At 39.2% G+C, this 19,723-nt stretch overlaps 1 protein-coding gene and 1 long non-coding RNA gene across 3 annotated transcripts in view; one reads left to right on the forward strand and one right to left on the reverse strand.

The window, feature by feature from the left end:
• LOC127006529 (uncharacterized) overlaps positions 1-13,946 on the reverse strand; it is a 47,874-nt gene extending 33,928 nt beyond the window's left edge. For both annotated transcript variants that reach the window (XR_007759621.1, XR_007759622.1), the window contains exon 1: positions 13,572-13,946. This is a non-coding gene — a long non-coding RNA (uncharacterized LOC127006529). The remainder of the gene's footprint in view (positions 1-13,571) is intronic.
• LOC127006526 (moesin/ezrin/radixin homolog 1-like) overlaps positions 1-19,723 on the forward strand; it is a 34,085-nt gene extending 14,362 nt beyond the window's left edge. Inside the window, exons 3-10 of the mRNA XM_050876480.1 lie at positions 10,417-10,596; positions 13,954-14,058; positions 14,396-14,649; positions 16,032-16,178; positions 16,686-16,946; positions 17,263-17,620; positions 17,928-18,224; positions 18,874-19,723. Of these exons, the coding sequence (XP_050732437.1) occupies positions 10,417-10,596; positions 13,954-14,058; positions 14,396-14,649; positions 16,032-16,178; positions 16,686-16,946; positions 17,263-17,620; positions 17,928-18,224; positions 18,874-19,038 (1,767 nt within the window). The 3' untranslated portion in view covers positions 19,039-19,723. The remainder of the gene's footprint in view (positions 1-10,416; positions 10,597-13,953; positions 14,059-14,395; positions 14,650-16,031; positions 16,179-16,685; positions 16,947-17,262; positions 17,621-17,927; positions 18,225-18,873) is intronic.

The raw sequence follows: 19,723 nt of genomic DNA on the forward strand, positions 1-19,723 counted from the left end.
CAAAGCTAAGGCAAAAGGAGAATATCAATACGGTTTGAAAGGTGTCTTGATATTTTTATTTTGAAGGAGCTTAAGTCATAGGAAGGAGAAAATTCAGAGAATGATATGTTTATATATATATATATATATATATATATATATATATATATATATATATATATATATATATATATATATATATATATATATATATATATATATATATATATATATATATATATATATATATATATATATATATATATATATATATATATATATATATATATATATATATATATATATATATATATATATATATATATATATATATATATATATATATATATATATATATATATATATATATATATATATATATATATATATATATATATATATATATATATATATATATATATATATATATATATGAATGGAGGACTTTCAAAGCTAATTGTCTATAGAGGGCAGCACTGTACATGTCCGTCATAATATTGTCTGGAGCTGGCGAACTACTTTCAAACAGAATATACCTTTCAATATACCATAGAAAATTTCCCATTGTTACTTCACATACAAATTTACGTAGAGTATAGATACACAAAAGGAACATTACGTAGTTCTGTTTTTTTTATGGAAGCACCTTTAAAAGATTCCTCCTTATTGCTGCATATAAAATTTAAAAATCTACGGTCACTACAATTCTTCGTACTGGCCGAAACAAAACTGTGTGAATATTTGGGTATATATATATATATATATATATATATATATATATATATATATATATATAGAGAGAGAGAGAGAGAGAGAGAGAGAGAGAGAGAGAGAGAGAGAGATACCGTAGCGTGCTGGGCCCACATTCACCACGTGATGGACGACGCGAGTTCGAATCCACACGCTACCATCTCGGATTTTTCAGTCACCGCCGAGTGGCATAAAACTACCCCCATGCTGTCCTGAAGACCACCCATGAACCCGGACTCTAGAGGAAACCGTCCGAGTGAATCAAAAACGAGTTCCGGGGAGCAGCATGAGCCAAGAGAAGATGGCGCCACTATAAACACTTGCCTGCGCCATGACGGGCTGGGGCCGAACACCATCCAGGCCCCTCAAGCAAGCCTACCGGCGCTAAAGGCGTAGACGTAAAAAAAAAAAATATATATATATATATATATATATATATATATATATATATATATATATATATATATATAGACACATATACATGTAGATATGTAGATATAGATAGATTGAGAGAGAGAGAGAGAGAGAGAGAGAGAGAGAGAGAGAGAGAGAGAGAGAGAGAGAGAGATCAACACAACACAAAAGTTATGCAGAAGATACAAATTCGTTTCAACAGTGAATGAAGCCAATGACGTCAGAAGCGAGGGATTCTGAGAAACGTGGGAGGAGTGATGAAATCTCTGCCGTTCACAGACTTTTTATCGCTCATTGATCTTTATCAAGCGGGAAATAATTGTAATGAAGGAATGTGCGGCTGGCATACCGACACACACACACACACACACAACCTCCCAAGTGCCCAGAGATGATTATAATGAGTTTGCTCTAATCGGGAGGATATTTCCTGGCGATGGCGAGTCCATGTCGTGATCACGGCCGTGGTGTCACACACACACACACACACACACACACACACACACACACACACACACCGTTCTGATAGCTCAGTCGGTTAAAGCACTGCACTGCCAGGCTTCGCGGCGTGGCAGGCAGAATTTCGAGCCCCGCTCAGGCCGGGTTTTTTCCGTTGACTTAGAGTGGCTACTGCCCCCCCCCCTCCCTCCCCCCCTTGAGCAAGGGGGATGGGCTTGTGGTGTGTGAGGTCCTGGTAGTATCCAGAGATCGACTATAATGAGCCTTGCTTTGCTCTAATCATGAGGGTACTTGCTGGCGATTGCGAGTCCTCGTGATCAGGCCGTGGTGAAATACACACACACACACACACACACACACACACACACACACACACACACACACACAAGGTTAGGGTTTTCATGTCTGTGCATAACTTTCTCTCTTATGTCTGTTTTTTGTGGCTGTGACCAGTTTCTCTCTCTCTCTCTCTCTCTCTCTCTCTCTCTCTCTCTCTCTCTCTCTCTCTCTCTTACAGCCTCCGATGACACCCTCATCTTCCACCTCTCACTCCCCTCTCACGCCTTTAATCTCCCAAAACGACATAGCTACAGTCCCTACTTCCTTCTTATCCCTGTAACTTACTACACCAGATGCTGGGAACATGTTAGACCGCCCCCTCCCCCTGCCACCCTGTTACCCCTACAAAAATTATGCATACGAAAACTATAACACAACTATATCTTTCTCTTGTTCCTTATCCCTGGCACTTCCTCGTAGCTAAAGACAACACGACACCCATCCCCTCTCTTTCCGTCCCTCCTTTTTAATACTGCATCAGCTAACTAGAAGCAACACACACCCGATTCTCTCCCTCTCTCTCTCTCGCTTCTCCCGGACTGAACAAGACTCTTCTTCCTCTCTCGCTCTTCCTCTCTCTCCCTCTTCAAGACCACGATACCCACAACAAAGATACCTAACTACTTTCAACTTCCTACCCTCATAAAGAAGTAGATCATAACTCCACTTTCGTCTTTCTACCCCTAATAAACACCATCATTACCACAACTACAAACTATAAGAACGATACCCATCACCATCTTCCTACCCCCATAACCAACTAGACAATATCCACAATAGCACGTACACATCACCCATCTCCAACCCTCTTTCCTACCTTCCTCCCCTCCCCCCCTACACTTCTTCCTCTTCCTCCCCTCGTTGCCACTACCTGCAAGCCGCCCTCAGGTACATAAATGGACGTGACTAAATTTGATGACCGTGTTCTCCCGTCTCACAACACTCTCAGCCGTGTGTGTGCTTGCTTTGTGATTGCTGTGCCCACACCCACACCCCGAGGCACTGTGAGCAGACAAACGCGTTCATGGTAGAGAAAAGAATAACGGAATAAAAGAAGAGGAGAACGCAGCTTAAGAGTGGCAATGGGTACAAACGAAAAAAAAAAATATGCCGCTCTTAATCCTACTCGTTAAAAATGTGTATTAAGATAAGAGGTGGTTTCAGATAAGTGGGAACGAATTAACTAGAAAAATTGAGGCTCATAAAGGTAGTAGTTAAAGTTATGTCATAAAACCACATAAAATCAATAAGTTAAGGAAGCCACGCTCGGATAAGTGGCAGCCGGTACAAATTATAAATGTTTAGCGTTCATAAAGGTATACAGTAAAAGGAAAACACTAAGCTAAGAGAAGGCAAGTTGAGTGACAATGGATACAAACAAAAGGAATTAGGTTTAAAAGGTTACAAATTAACACTGGTTCATAACTTGGGTAGTGGAAAAGTGTAGGTGTAACTGAAAGCTTCGAGAAGCGGAGGATGGATCAAGTCTAGGATAAGGATGACAGACTGAATAAAAGAACTAAGTGAACATTTTAATTAAGCCCAATGTTGCTGTTGTTGTTGTTGTTGTTGTTGCTGTGTGTGGAGGGGAGGAGGGAGTTAAGTTTTGGGGGTTCTCTACTTTTCGTACACATTAGTTTCAAAGTATCTGAAAAAAAACCAATAAGAGGAAAATAGAGAACCTTCCCAAACTCACTCCAGGAAAGAGAACAGAAAAAGCTACCAGCACCCCAAGACACAAATCAACGGTCACGAAGCATCTTTTCAGGCCTCTAGTCCTTCAATATTTCAAACTCTATGAACAAACTAGACAAGAAACTCAACCACCAACACGACCCCACGAAGAAACAGACCTGAGTGAGAGATAAGCAAAACTTTCACGGAGCATCTTTCCACGCCTCTAGTTTATTAATTATTCAAACTCTAAGAACAAACTAGACAAAAAACACAACCACCAACACAACAGCGAGAAGCAGCTAACCACAGTGAGATAACCTAACTGGGTCACAAGGGGAAGTAACGAATGGGTGGGCTACACATATCAGCCTGTACCTGTTAACATCGAAATGCTATCTGTATCTTGTGGTGAGGAGGAGAAGGAGGAGGAGGAGGAGGAGGAAATGATGACGACTTAAGTTTGATAAAGGCATGACAAACGAGAGAAAGAATAGAAGAGGAAGACAAGTTGAGAATAACAGAAAATAAGAGAGAGAGAGAGAGAGAGAGAGAGAGAGAGAGAGAGAGAGAGAGAGAGAGAGAGAGAGAGAGAGAGAGAGAGAGAGAGAGAGAGAGAGAGAGAGAGAGAGAGAGAGAGAGAGAGAGAGAGAGAGAGAGAGAGAGAGAGAGAGAAAGCGCACCACCACCAACCTTTTACCAAACATAATAAACCAGAAACAATAATCCAGGTAGATGAAAACGATTAGAACACAGGTAACAAAAGGAGGAGGAGGAGGAGGAGGAGGAGGAGGAGGAGGAAGAAGAAGGGACAAAGGAGAATAATAAAAACAAGAACAAGAAAAAGAAGACAAAGAAGAAGAAAGTGAGGAGGAGCATTACAAAAGGGAGAGTTACCCGTGAGCAGGCAGGTTCAGGGCTCAGGTATAAAGCAGTGCCGGTAACCCCTTGGTCTGATGGTGATTAGATAGCGCGACGAGGCGATAACGATAGGGGGCTGAAATGTCGTGTAATTCATTGAGAGAGAGAGAGAGAGAGAGAGAGAGAGAGAGAGAGAGAGAGAGAGAGAGAGAGAGAGAGAGAGAGAGTGTGTGTGTGTGTGTGTGTGTGTGTGTGTGTGTGTGTGTTCAGCAATGACAACAAGGAGGAAGGGTGAAACATGAGGAGGATGGAGCAAAGTGGGAACGTGAGAGAGAATGAAGCACGTAGTGGACTGGTTTGTACTGATATAATTCCACTGTCACCTCTTTGCCTGTTAGGTAGTTATAAAAGTTACTAATATTGATTATCTTGACAATGGTTAATTAGCTATAAAGTTTGAACTGTACTATGACAATAATAATAATAATAATAATAATAATAATAATAATAATAATAATAATAATAATAATAATAATAATAATGATAATATAATAATAATAATAATAATAATAATAATAATAATAATAATAATAATAATAGAGTTAACTCAGCTAGTATCCGAATCGCTTTCGCAGCGCCTGCCGGTATTCGGCTGGGTGAGAGACGAGATGGGTCTCTCTCTTTTAACCTCCCGGTGGCACTTCGGGCGAGGTAGCGCCAGGCACCGCAAGCGGTTGGAATTCTGGCTGGATTAACTCGATTTGTCTAAGTATAGCCAATAAAATAATAATAATAATAATAATAAAAATGACAATAATAATAATGATAATAATAATAATAATAATAATAATAATAATAATAATAATAATAATAATAATAATAACAACAACAACAATAACAATAGTAGTAGTAGTAGTACTAGTAGTACTAGTAGTAGTAGTAGTAGTAGTAGTAGTAGTAGTAGTGGTAGTAGTGGTAGTAGTAGTAGTACTACTAGTAGTAGTAGTAGTAGTAGTAGTAGTAGTAGTAGTAGTAGTAGTAGTAGTAGTAGTGGTAGTAGTAGTGGTAGTAGTAGTGGTAGTAGTAGTAGTAGTAGTAGTAGTAGTAGTAGTAGTAGTAGTAGTAGTAGTAGTAGTAGTAGTGTGTAAGATTTCGATATATATTTCCTTAAAAAAGGATGCCTTTTGGATAAAAATTCACTCCATTACGCTCCAAAGAATGACCTCATCAAGGAACACCGATTTTCCCAGCATTCCGTAATGATAAGGTAATCATGGAGTGGTTTTTAATCTGAATGTCATCCGCCGCCATTCATAATGCCAGCTATGTAAAGTCCGTTACTTCCTGCGATGACTGCGCCAAGGGGACTTGCCAGTACCCACTCAGCAAGGCAAGGCTTAGAACTAGTAGATGATAATGACCATCAGACTGTTGTGAAGTCATTGATGTGTCAGCCTAAGCCACATATCTTTCTTTGGTATTAGTGATGAATTCCACGGTTAGTATGACTTGAATTACTCCTTGATCAGACATGTCTTGAACCATGTCATCTCTCGAATCATGTCAAAGAAATGGGGAAGCTAAATTGTACACAGTAGTAGCAGTAGTAGTTGACGTAGTAATCAACATCAACCTTAACAACAACAAAAAAAACGTAAAGGATTAAGTTTAGGGAAAGAATCTAAGCCTTAGATTCTCGATACTTGACCCCTTAGATTCTAAGGGATCAAGTGTCGAGGTAATTTGAAAAGTTATTTGGAAAAGTATTAGAAGGATAAGGATCTGAATGTCAAACATTAGAAGGATAAGGATCTGAATGTCAAACATTAGAAGGATAAGGATCTGAATGTCAAACATTAGAAGGATAAGGATCTGAATGTCAAGATGTAAAACGATATGATTGCAAAAGTACCAGGATTTATTCAAGCAGGAATGGATTTTCATACTAGCCGCGTTATCATCTCTCTCTCTCTCTCTCTCTCTCTCTCTCTCTCTCTCTCTCTCTCTTACACACACACACACACACACACACACACACACTCACGTCCTCCCTTTATGCTTTCCTCTCCATCCCACACTCGTTTATCCTCCAACTTTTCAACGCTATCAGTTCGCTCCCTTGGCACTAAAGCGTATAAACTGCGTAGTGGACTGCGTAACACTTGCTGGAGCGACAGATGGAGCGGTTACATCATTGTTCCTATGTATAATAATATTGACGATGCACTGTTTATACTGTCATGGTTCTTTTATTCCCTCGTTGCGCAGTCTCGGGATTCGAAATAATAACATGAATAGATCCCAATGTACTACATGGCTACTATTACTGCATGTCTCTAATTTCTCATAGGCAGTGCCGCAACATGATTCCTTTAAGAGTCAGTTGGTCAGTTAACTCCGCCCCCCTTCCCCCCTCCCAACCCCATGAAAGACTTTTTACGGCTAAGGAAACAGGCCGAGGAAAAACGGAAGAGAGAAAGTACGCTTAGGAAAGAGAAAACGGCGAAACAGAAGAGAAACAGAACGCAACAACAAGCTACTCCCACAAAGACAATGAAGTAGATGCCAAAAAGATCCATCAATTTTGGTTAGAGGTGTCTGGATACTTCCATCCTTAAATAGTTAAATTCACATGACAACAAAAAGAGGGAAATAAAAACATGACGTGAAACAATAAGAAAGAAAAAAGAAAAAGAAAGACTAGGAGGGTGACAGTTACACAGGAGCAACGCAGCATCACGAGTTTCCTTAGGCCTTGTGAAGCACAATGACCTCTCCTTATCGGCTCATACCCTTGAATTGAATCATTAAACGAATATGTGATCTTTGGAATGACGATCGCCAAGCATGTTTTTAGAATTATCAAAGTTATACACTGCCCTATGCTTTCCCTCCCAATAAACCGTCCTCTTTTATTTTGTCTGTATAATATTCAAGTAAACTTATTTTGGCTTCTATATTAATTAATTGCTTATATTACACGTTAACAATTGTACTAAGCGAGTTCAAATGCACGAAGGTGAAAAAAATAACATCACTCTGAAATAATCGATGTTAAAAGTCTTATATACAAGAAATAAATTGGATCGACTAGATAATACAAAGCTTTAACGTAAGCAAAGTTATTATAATACAGTATGATAGAAAAAAAAGGCTGTGAAATGTGGAACAACTTTACCGTAGACTCCCAAATAGACGAGACCGGAAGAAATTGATACTGGGGAGTCTAGTGATATAAGGTCCATGGAGTGACACAGGCCCTCCACTCTTGTTTAAGCTTATCCGTATGATCATCCCTCTATTATTTCCCTTATCACTTCATGTTTACACTTACCTCTATGATCATCCTTATAATTATCATTTCACCTAATCATCCTTCATAATTATCATTTCACCTAATCATCACTTCATTTTTACACTTATCCAAACGCTCATATTTTTATTTCACTTACCACTTCATTTTTAAAGTTAATCATATGCTCGTCTTTCTATTTATATATCACTGATCCCTTCATGTTTATACCTATCTATATGCTCACTCTTCAACTAAATTTCACTTATCTTAGCCCTAATTTTTAACAGTAACGGAAAAGCTAAGGGGCAAAAAAAGAAAAAAAAAGGCTTAGGGCCGAGTCACACATATGCGGTTCAGCGATACGGTTCATTGCGGATGGCTATCCGCAATGAAACGTTTATCCTTCCGCCATAATCCGCCACTATCCGTAAGGCTGGAGTCACACATACGAGGTTCAGCGATACGGTTTATTGCGGATTGAATTTTGGCGGTTCCGTGCGGAATGTTACGGATAGTGGCGGATTATGGCGGATGGCTATACGGTTCATTGCGGATAGCTATTCGCAATGAACCGTATTTGATCCGCAATGATCCACAATGAACCGCAACTAATTTTAAGCTAGGGTCACACATACGCGATTCAGCGATACGGTTCACCGCGGATAGCTATCCTCAATGAAACGTATAGCCATCCGCCATAATCCGCCACTATCCGCGTATGTGTGACCCCAGCCTTAGAAAACAAAAAAAAACGCTAATAATGTCCCTTGTCCTCTTTCCCACCTTGTCATCCGGGAAGTACAAACACTATATCTTAATAGGAATAAAGCTTCAAAGGGTTTATTAGTGCACACGCCCCTTTCTTCCCCTCCTTCCCACCACACACACACACACACACACACACACACACACACACACACACATTATCGCGCTATAAGAGCAAGGGGAAGCTTAATAGTGACTTCAGCATTCCTTTGATCCATGACTTATTTTGACGCAACACCCACTATCCCTATGACGTGTGTGTGTGTGTGTGTGTGTGTGTGTGTGTGTGTGTGTGTGTGTGTGTGTGTGTGAGAGAGAGAGAGAGAGAGAGAGAGAGAGAGAGAGAGAGAGAGAGAGAGAGAGAGAGAGAGAGAGAGAGAGAGAGAGAGAGAGGTATGCTTATCTAAGGGTTGGAATTAGGCAGGAAATTGGAGGTCAAGGGTTGATCGTAAAACTAGTGGAATGTCAAGACTGTGGACTTCCAGTGGGAGTTAGACTCATTTTCTTTCCAATGTGTGAAGGGAGGGACAAAGGAATAATTATTCGAAAATTGTTGTACTAATGTCTATTTATGTTTGTCTGTTAGTCTTATATATGTCTCTTTGTTAGTTTTCTATGTTTGCCAGTCTTCTCAGTATTTTTTTTACAGCTAAGGAAACAGCTCATGGGAAAAAAAGCAATAATGAAAAAATAAAAATCACTGATCCAACAAAAGAAAAAAGTGAAGGGTGGCCAAAGGAGAGGTCGATTTCGGGTGGAGAGGTGTCTTGATACACTCCTCTTAAAAGAGGTCAAGTCATAGGCAGGAGGAAATACAGACGAAGGAAGGCTTTTCCAGAGTTTACCAGTGAAGGGGATGAAAGAGTGAAGATGCTGGTAAACTCTTGCATATAAGGGGTTTGGACAGTATAGGGATGAGCTAGAGTAGAAAGTCGAGTGCAGCGGGGCTGCGGGAGGGGAGGGGGACATGCAGTTAGCAAGTTCAGAAGAGCAGTCAGCATGAAAATATCGATAGAAGATAGAAAGAGATGCAACATGGTGGCGGAATTTAAGAAGTAGAAGACTGTCAGTATGAGGAGGGGAGCTGAAGAGACGAGAAGCCTTTGAAATTTTGACTTTGTCCAAGAGAGTTGTGTGAGTGGATCCCCCCCACACATGAGATGCATACTCCATACGAGGGCGGACCAGGCCCCTGTGTATGGATAGCATCTGGGAGGAGGGAAAAACTGGCGGAGACGATAGTATTCTACGTATGTGTGTATTTTTGTATTCATATATATATATATATATATATATATATATATATATATATATATATATATATATATATATATATATATATATATATATATATATATATATATATATACATATATATATATATATATATATATATATATATATATGCATTCATGTACGCCTGTCTGTTTCTCTGTCTTTATATGTATGTCAGTCTGCCTCCCTGTTTGTATATATATATATATATATATATATATATATATATATATATATATATATATATATATATATATATATATATATATATATATATATATATATATATATATATATATATATATATATATATATAAGCATGTATATACATAATGATGTTTGCCAGCACATATTCATTTATGCATGTTGCTTTATGCTTATTTAATAGTATATTTGTCTCACGAATAATCTGTCTTATCATTTCTTCCGTGTATGATCTTTTATCACGCTTACCTACTTGTCTAATCACACAAGTATGTTCAAATATGCTAGTATCAGTACATCTGACGATGTATGCATGTGTACGTATGAAGTCAACTTCTGACCTCCCTTACATACATGAAGCCAAGTTGATGACTCTCCCCTAACCCTCCCTCTTCCCCCAGATCAGCGTGCGGATCACGTCTATGGACGCGGAGCTGGAGTTCGCCATCCAGTCCTCAACCACCGGCAAGCAGCTGTTCGACCAGGTGGTGCGAACTATCGGGCTCAGGGAGATATGGTACTTCGGGCTGCAGTTCGTGGACGATAAAGGCTTCACCACGTGGCTCGTCCTCAACAAAAAGGTAAGAGAGAAAGAGAGAGAGAGAGAAGCATCGTACCAACCCAATACAAGTCTTTCAATATAACTCAGTAACTCAATAAATCAACTTTAAACCATTCGTGCAGTGTGCAGGGGCCGACTCACGGTTTATTTCTGAAAATATTGAAATATTAAATAAAATCGACCATATAATTCGTAGCTCATGCTGACACCATATGAAGCATTTATATCACACGAATATTTTTAAATGACGGACATTTAAATATACCTCGGACTGTCAGTCATCTGATAAGAGGTGAGACATCAGAATACATCGGAAAAAATTCATACTTGGTAAATGTTCGGCAAATTTTTTTTATGGTGATATCTGGTACGTTCTCTGGGATGTGTGTGTAATGCACCACGGCCTGATCACGAGTTCGACTCGCAATCGCCATCTGATACCCTCCCGACATGAGCAAGTGCTCATTACAGTCGATCTATGGGCACTGCCAGGACCTCACACACCACACACCCCATCCCCCTTGCTCAAGGGGGGACAGTAACCACTCCTAGTCAACGAAAAGAATCCGGCCTGAGCGGGGCTCGAACCGCCACCTGTCAGGCTGTGAAGCCTGGCAGAGTAGCGCTCTAAGCAGTTGAGCCAGCGGAGTGTGTGTGTGTTATACTGTATTTTTTTTTTTTTTTTTAATGTCTATAACAAGTGGGAAGTGGATGTCTGCCGGTGTGGCGATACCAGTGGTCTCCTCCTGACAAGACGCCTCCCCCGGCGTTTTGAGCCAGACGTACGATTCACAGTTCGCTCACCAGCACCCAGGCGGTGAGAGATTCCGTGAGCGCGCTCCTCAGAGCATAACCAAGGCAGGGGTTTTCTATCCTCCTTAGTTTATTTTAATATCACCACTCTGCCCACGACTGTGTGGTGTATGAGAGATAAATGTACGTTGTTCTATACTCCACAAATACGCGATTAATATTAGTTTATATAACGAATAACCTACTGTTTATTTAATTTTGTTATAATATATCGTCCCGCATCCAGTGTTATAATGATCAGTGCTGTACAATATATAAACAGCCATAATGAGCATAACAATAGGTTAATTATGTTCCTTCATGAATTTGATAGCCCACTCATGATAAAAAAAATAATCACACACACACACACACACACACACACACACACACACACACACACACACACACACTTTTTACGTTAATCCAAATAGCCTATCTCCGTGTTTCCACTAATCATTGCACTAATCCCTCAACTATATATTTTTTTTTCTCTACATTATGTTAACCTGGGATTTTTTAGAGAGAGAGAGAGAGAGAGAGAGAGAGAGAGAGAGAATTTTGAAGTGATGTACCATATAAAAAAAATAATAAGAGTATAATCATAGCTTTTCCCGTTATATCTACAGAAGCTATTAATAGGCCATTCCTGAAATTAATTACTCTCTCTCTCTCTCTCTCTCTCTCTCTCTCTCTCTCTCTCTCTCTCTCTCTCTCTCTCTTTGTCTTTTCAATGTAGCCAAGATCAATATTGTTTGATTATAATAATAATAATAATAATAATAATAATAATACTTTATTATTTTTATTATTATTATTATTATTATTATTATTATTATCTCCTCGATTCAAATTGCCACGTGGTTGCTTCGCTGAGGCTTGAAATACCAGTGCTTAGAGCTTTCCCATGGTCGACGTCTCGCTATTACCAGTTTATGTGTTTTGTCTTAATATGTTTGACAGTTTGAATAATGTTTCACATTGTTCCCGTCATGAGTTTCCTATATTTGTGATCTTTCGTTTTCGCTCAAACGCCGGAGAATTCCTCCCGTTCCCCTTCACTCCCCCATATCCTCCCTACCTTTCCTCCCTGGCTACTGCAGCTGTTATTCAAGGTCGCACCTTCCTTCCTTTCTTCCTTCCTTCCTTCCCACCCCCCACTTCCTCCTCTCTCACATGACGCTGATCTCTCCTCTCCCCCTTCCCTGTCCCCTCCCTCCTCCCTCGGAAAGTTGCAGTATTGCTTTTATTTTGGGAAAATCTATTGTAAATTAAGGCAATTGTACTTCTTTAAGCATGTTTCCTTTGTTTGGATAGGGAAAGGTTGGGGTAGTTTAGGTTAGGTGGGGATGGATTTAGGCCATTCAAATCAAACCTAACCTCAACTAACTAAATCTAACCTAACCCACTCAATGAAAACCAAACCTTCCATAACCTGACCTAAGCTAACCTAAATATTGTATGGTAATTTCTTTAAGATGGCTTGAGGGGATCAGGTTCAGTAGGTTAGAGATGGGTTATCGTAATGACCTAAACAAATATAACCTTGCCTATCCATGCTAACCCTCTGCAATCATTAGTGCACGGAAGCCTAAAATCCATGTCCTCCCCCACACACTACCGCTCCGCGTTTTCTCAAGCTTAGAACCTCATATAGGCTAGGCCTAACTATAACCTATCGCCGCTAAGATAGTAACCTTTCGCCGCTAAGATAGTAACCTTTCGCCGCTAAGATAGTAACCTTTCGCTGCTAAGATAGTAACTTTTCGCCGCAGTAGATATTATCCTATCGCCGCTATGGATACGTTCCTGTCCTATAAAATAGTTGTGGCCCATTGCTGCTAAAATAAATAGTAACCTACCGCCGAAGCGAGGCACATCCGCAGGGAGGCACCAAGGACGGAAGCGGCGGGCGGCCCGAGAATCGACACAGCAGATTGCTTGAGGTATTTTACAAGCAGCAGCTATTATTAATGCTTCGTTTCGCTAATAGATTACCAATACTTCCCAAACAACCCTTAATTCCTAACATATCATCTGGTCTAAGTATGTGTCCACGGAGTTCTGAAGTGAGTTTGTATTAGTTTCTAAGCCATTTTCGTTATGTATCAAGTGTTCATAGCAGAGGGAAACGAGACACTCCCTTCATCCTTCATCACGTAAACAATGTCAAAATACTAGAAATATGCTGTAAAAACTCACCTTAGTTGCAGTAGACATTCCCGGACGTCACCCAAGAAGTTTCTTGCTCGAGTCGCGTAAATAGATCACTTTATGGACCACTTACACTACAAACCCACACCACCGACGCGCGTGGCCCCTCGGCTCGGTCAGGGCGGCAACTGTTCCGTTTCTTCGACATTCGAATCACAAGGCTCGGGATATTTTTTTTTTTTTTTTTTTTTAGCTAGAATACACTTCAGTCTGTAGTTTTTCCATGTTTGTTTATGGGCAGTTGCCATTTTTTTCAATCCATGCATGTACGCTGAGATAGGTAGGTATAGATTTTAAAAGGTATCAGAATTGCGATAGAGCCCGATATCAGACGCCGTTTATATTCAAGCTATTCTTTCCTCTCCTTCAGGTATTGAAACAAGTTGGGAAAAAACACGAAGACACACTGCAGTTTAAGTTCAGGGCGAAATTCTACCCAGAGGACATCAGTGAAATCATTCAGGACATCACACTGGTAAGTTAAGCGGTTCATTAAGTGTATACGTTACTTTGCCACCCTAAAAGAACGAAACCTACCTACTCATTGAATTTTTCTTGGAAAATAATTTGTGGGGTCTATATATACGTTTATATAAGTAGTTCCCTCAATTCCTTGTTTTAGTCAAACTTATCCCTTTCAATAATATGAAGTTTTCGACTATAGCGTCACCCCCTCTACAGTGCCTCACACACAGACATCATTTATTCATTAGGCCAGACAAAGGACGGAGTTATGCCCAAGTCAGTCTCTCTCTCTCTCTCTCTCTCTCTCTCTCTCTCTCTCTTCTAAGCCTGGCTATTTCTGTTCCCAGCGAATGTTCTACCTGCAAGTCAAGAACTCCATCCTGAGTGACGAGGTATACTGCCCGCCCGAGACCGCCGTGCTGCTCGCGTCCTACGCCGTGCAGGTTAAGTATGGCGACTACGCGCCTGACTTCCACAAAGCTGGCTACCTGGCCAACGATCGCCTCCTGCCCCAACGCGTGATGGACCAGTTCAACATGACGAGGGACGCCTGGGAGGAGAAGATCACAAAGTGGCACAAGGAGCACAAGGGAATGTTGAGGTCAGTGCAGATCCAAGGCAGCGAGATCATAATTTAATGTGAGGACCCATCATTTATGAATATAAAATGCTGCTGTACTTTGGAGTGCATCACCAGCCAACTCCATCTCACTTGTTTCCTCAATTACATGTTCACATCCCTACAGATCCCTTACCCATTTATCGTTTTGTGTGTGTGTGTGTGTGTGTGTGTGTGTATATATATATATATATATATATATATATATATATATATATATATATATATATATATATATATATATATATATATATATATATATATATATATATATATATATATATATATATATATATATATATATATATATATATATATATATATATATATATATATATATATATATATATATATATATATATATATATATATATATATATATATATATATATATATATATATATATATATATATATATATATATATATATATATATATATATATATATATATATATATATATATATATATATATATATATATATATATATATATATTATACGCCTCCGTGGTCTAGTGGTCAGCGTGCCTGGCTTCTACTCCGTGAGCCCGGGTTCAAATCCCGGCCCGGGCGGTCGGCGTGCAGCTCACCCAGCTGTCCATCCTCCCTCTCAGGCTGGTCGAGAATGGGTACCTGGGGAAACCTGGGGACGGTAAATTGTGGTAACCCGGATGTCACATTGGCCCTGTGTCCTGGGGTAATGGGCTCCCTCCCACCACAGGCTCAAGGGCCAATGTTACGGAGATGAGCACCGAGGCCATGCGCTGCTGCAGCGTATGCCCCCAACTTTACCGATACCTTTCTATATATATATATATATATATATATATATATATATATATATATATATATATATATATATATATATATATATATATATATATATATATATATATATATATATATATATATATATATATATATATATATATATATATATATATATATATATATATATATATATTTCGCGGTCTCACTGTATCACGGATTTTTAAATTGTATAAATCTAATTTTGCATCGCGGATTTTTCGCTATATCGTGGGATTTTGCGGTATATAGGTATTTTTATATATTTATTATTTTAATTATTTTTGCGGTAAGCATTTTCTAGCCTAAAAACCTGAAACCAATATATAAAAATATAAAAAATATTAATTAGAACATACCGATATATTAAAAGAATATTAAATTGAAATAAAATACGTAGCATACAACAGATGAGTAGACAAAGACTCGCATGTATGGAAAACGCAGCTACAGCTGCATTCGCTTGAGCTAGTTTGCCCACATGAGATCATACACGGCACACTATTGGCTGATGGATGGGAGACGACCAACCAATGTCACTTCTTTCCCCTACACAGAGAAGACTCCATGCTGGAGTACATGAAGCTGGCACAGGATTTGAACATGTACGGGGTCAACTACTTTGACATCACCAACAAAAAGGGCACACAGGTCTCCCTTGGCATAGACGCCCTGGGAATCAACGTATATGACAACAAGGACAAGTAAGTTTTTAATGATTCTCTCTCTCTCTCTCTCTCTCTCTCTCTCTCTCTCTCTCTCTCTCTCTCTCTCTCTCTCTCTCTCTCTCTCTCTCTCTCTCTCTCTCTCTCTCTCTCTCTCTCTCTCTCTCTCTCTCTCTCTCTCTCTCTCTCTCTCTCTCTCTCTCATATAAATTAATAAATAAATATATTACAGATAGATAGATAGATAGATATCATTTTAGTCAAAATATTCATATTTCACACTATCTCTTCCACTTCCCCTGCATACAAATTAAAAAATTGAAAACACATACATAGTCCATCTTTACCTAATAACTAACATACAAATATATATAAAGTATAATATGCAAAGTAACAACTTGAAAACATATAGTGCATCCTTACCTAATCACTAATATATTGTTATCAATCTTTACATGATTATAAATTCCATTTATTATAATTCCTTACTTCCCTAACAGGCTAACCCTTTGTTTTATTGTCTCTAATCAATTTCCTCCCCGACAGACTAACCCCTAAGATCGGCTTCCCTTGGTCGGAGATCCGCAACATCACCTTCCACAACAAAAACTTTATCATCAAGCCCACAGACAAGAAATCTCCAGACATTGTGTTTGTCGCCAACCATGTGCGGGTGAACAAGACCATCCTGGCACTGTGCATGGGCAATCACGACATGTATGTCCGCCGCCGCAAAGCAGACACCATTGAGGTCCAGCAGATGAAGATGCAAGCTCGGGAGGAGAAGGCTGCCAAGCTACTGGCTGCGTAAGTTCCTCAGTTGTGTTAGCTCTTCAGCTGCTTAAGGTATTAATGCAGTTTCTTCTTTACCTAACTTCTCTTATTTGTTACTGAGAGCTAATTCATAGTCTCTGCTTCTTTCTGAACTTGTTTTACTCTATTCTTAATCCTAGAAACTTTCCTTCCTATTTTAGCATTTAGATACTACTAGTTTTTGAACTCCACCACTCCAAGGTCTTCACTAATAATCTGTATATTATGGTTTGTATTTACAGTCTTTTCCATTACCATGACCTTACTCTTTCATTACTAATATTCAACTAACAATAAAACTGTTTACCAGAGAGAAACTTGCTCGTGAAGTATCCTTGAGGGAATCAGCAGAGAAACGACAGAAAGACTATGAGGAGCGTCTGAGAAACATGAACTTGGAGGTGCTGGAGAGACGGAAAGAGCTGGAAGAAGCCCAGAACACAATCCGTCGCTTGGAGAAACAGTTGAGTGAACTACAGAAGGCCAAAGATGAATTGGAGCACAAGCAGAAAGAGCTGGAGATGATGATGATTCGTCTGCGGGAAGCAAAGGAACTGGAGGAAGAGGAAAAAGCAAAGCTGGAAGAAGAGATTCGACTCAAACAAGAAGAGGTTGAACGCATCCGAGATGAAGTTAATGAAAGGGATGAGGAAGCCAGGAAGCTACAGGTGTGTAAAAAATTATTTGATACATAAAGCTACCTGTAAACTGAAGGTATGTAGTCTTTTACTAATCATCTGTTGGGTCCACTAATTTTTTAGTTGGTAATATATTAGTGTGTGAAAAAGTATATTTGCACTTTAATGTTCCTAGTGCTTGCTTCTAAATTATGAGTATACTTTCATTAATTTTCTTGCCATCTTCACCTTTCTGCTCAAAGTATCACCAGAGAAACCATTGAACTGTTTGATACTAGACCTCTAAACCCACTCAATAAGAGAAACATTAATTAATTCAAATGTATCACTTTACCAGGAGGAAGTGTTGGAGGCACGGCGCAAGGAGGAAGAGGCAACAGTAGCCCTCCTGAAGGCCTCCACAGCACGTAAACCATCCTCCTCCTCCTCCTCCTCCTCCTCCTCAGAGGAAGAAACTGAACACAGGAATGCACTAGCAAGGAAGATTTCAGCCACCTATGAGAAGAGTGCATACAATGGAGATATGAGTGAGAAAAGTGTAAGCTCCTCAAGAAGTGCCACTCCAGGGCCTCCTCCCAACGAGGACATATTCAACAGGGAAGACGCCAGCATGAAGAGGCTGTCTCTTCTTGAGGTAATGACTTTCTTCACCTGATAGTACTGACTCCTGATGATGAATGGTAAAGTAAAGCAAAGTTTGGGGTAAATGATGAGCTGCACGAGGCTTTGGTGCTCATCTCCATCTCATTGGCCCTTGAGCCTTTGCTGGGTAAGAACCTGGGGCATCTGGGTTACCACAGTTTACCTTCACAGGTACCCATTTATAAACCAACCCAAAAGGAAGGATGAACAGCTGAATGAGCTGTGCACAAACTGCCCCAGGCCAAGATCAAGTTCAGGCACATGGATTCATAGCCGTGTGCTAACCATTACATCACAGACCTTAAAGTATCTACATATATAGAGGTGGCCTACAGACACTTGACAACTACACACATGATAAATTCCATTGTCCCTTTTTTTCTAGAGCACAACCTTGTTTATCCTTTCATTAGATCCTTGCGGTAACTTGAGGCACTTAGATCTCCATGTGTTTCTTAACACTGGAAGTAAATTCAGATTTGACTTCTCCCTCATCTTCGTAGGTACATATTTGAATAGTCCAGGTTTTTAAGTTTGTTTTATGGAACCCATAATATAATAATTATAAATATTCTACAAGTTTAAATTCTATAAAGTTTTCGTATTCCACATACTTATGATCAAATTGAATATACCCACAGAAAGTTAAGCTGTCCCTGGAGGAAGAACGCATCCCTGCAGAGATGTCAACTCTGGACAGGATCTACAAGCGCAACATCAATCAAGGCAACACCAAATACAAGACCCTACGAGAAGTCCGCAAAGGCAACACTAAGAGAAGGGTTGATCAGTTTGAGAACTGGTAAAGTTCATCAAGGATGAAGAGAAAGGTTACTCAAGCACCAGTGATGCTGAGGAACAAGTCTTGGGATATTTTTGCACAATCTGTGTACCTTTTCAATGTAACATACAAAGTTGAAAAGTTAATGGCATTCCCTTTTGGCAGGAAAGTGTTTTCACTGTAATCTAAAGCAGCTCTCTGGCCTGAACCATTACTTTTCTTAACACATTGTGATGGCAGTTCATAACTGAGTATGATTTGGGGAGTTATCATTATATTGGGGGACTTTGCCCCATGTATAAACTTAGTGAATAAAATCCCTCATAGTATATAAATGTAATGCATACATATACTGTTGACTTAATTTGTAATGTACTATAATAATTTCTTGCAATAATACTTAATTTGATATCAATTTAATGGTTATTAGTAGTTTTGACACTGTACATAAGTAGTCATAATTTGAGTGCAGATGATTCATTATGTTCATCCAATGTTTCACCTTTGGAAACCCTTTTTTTTTGTCCATTGAGCAGCAATAAGTCTGATTCTCTGAATTCCTATCATCTAAAACAAAATAAATGCATCTAAAGCCAGTTTGCTTAATATAAAAGAATAAATTCAGCGTTGTACTTTGCCCGTTTTGCAGATTTAGTCTTTGTAATAATAGAAAAGAAAGTAGTGGTCTTATAAAAATAATTATACTTTGC

The sequence above is a fragment of the Eriocheir sinensis genome, chromosome 33 (genome assembly GCF_024679095.1).
Source record: "Eriocheir sinensis breed Jianghai 21 chromosome 33, ASM2467909v1, whole genome shotgun sequence".
Lineage (NCBI taxonomy): Eukaryota > Metazoa > Arthropoda > Malacostraca > Decapoda > Varunidae > Eriocheir > Eriocheir sinensis.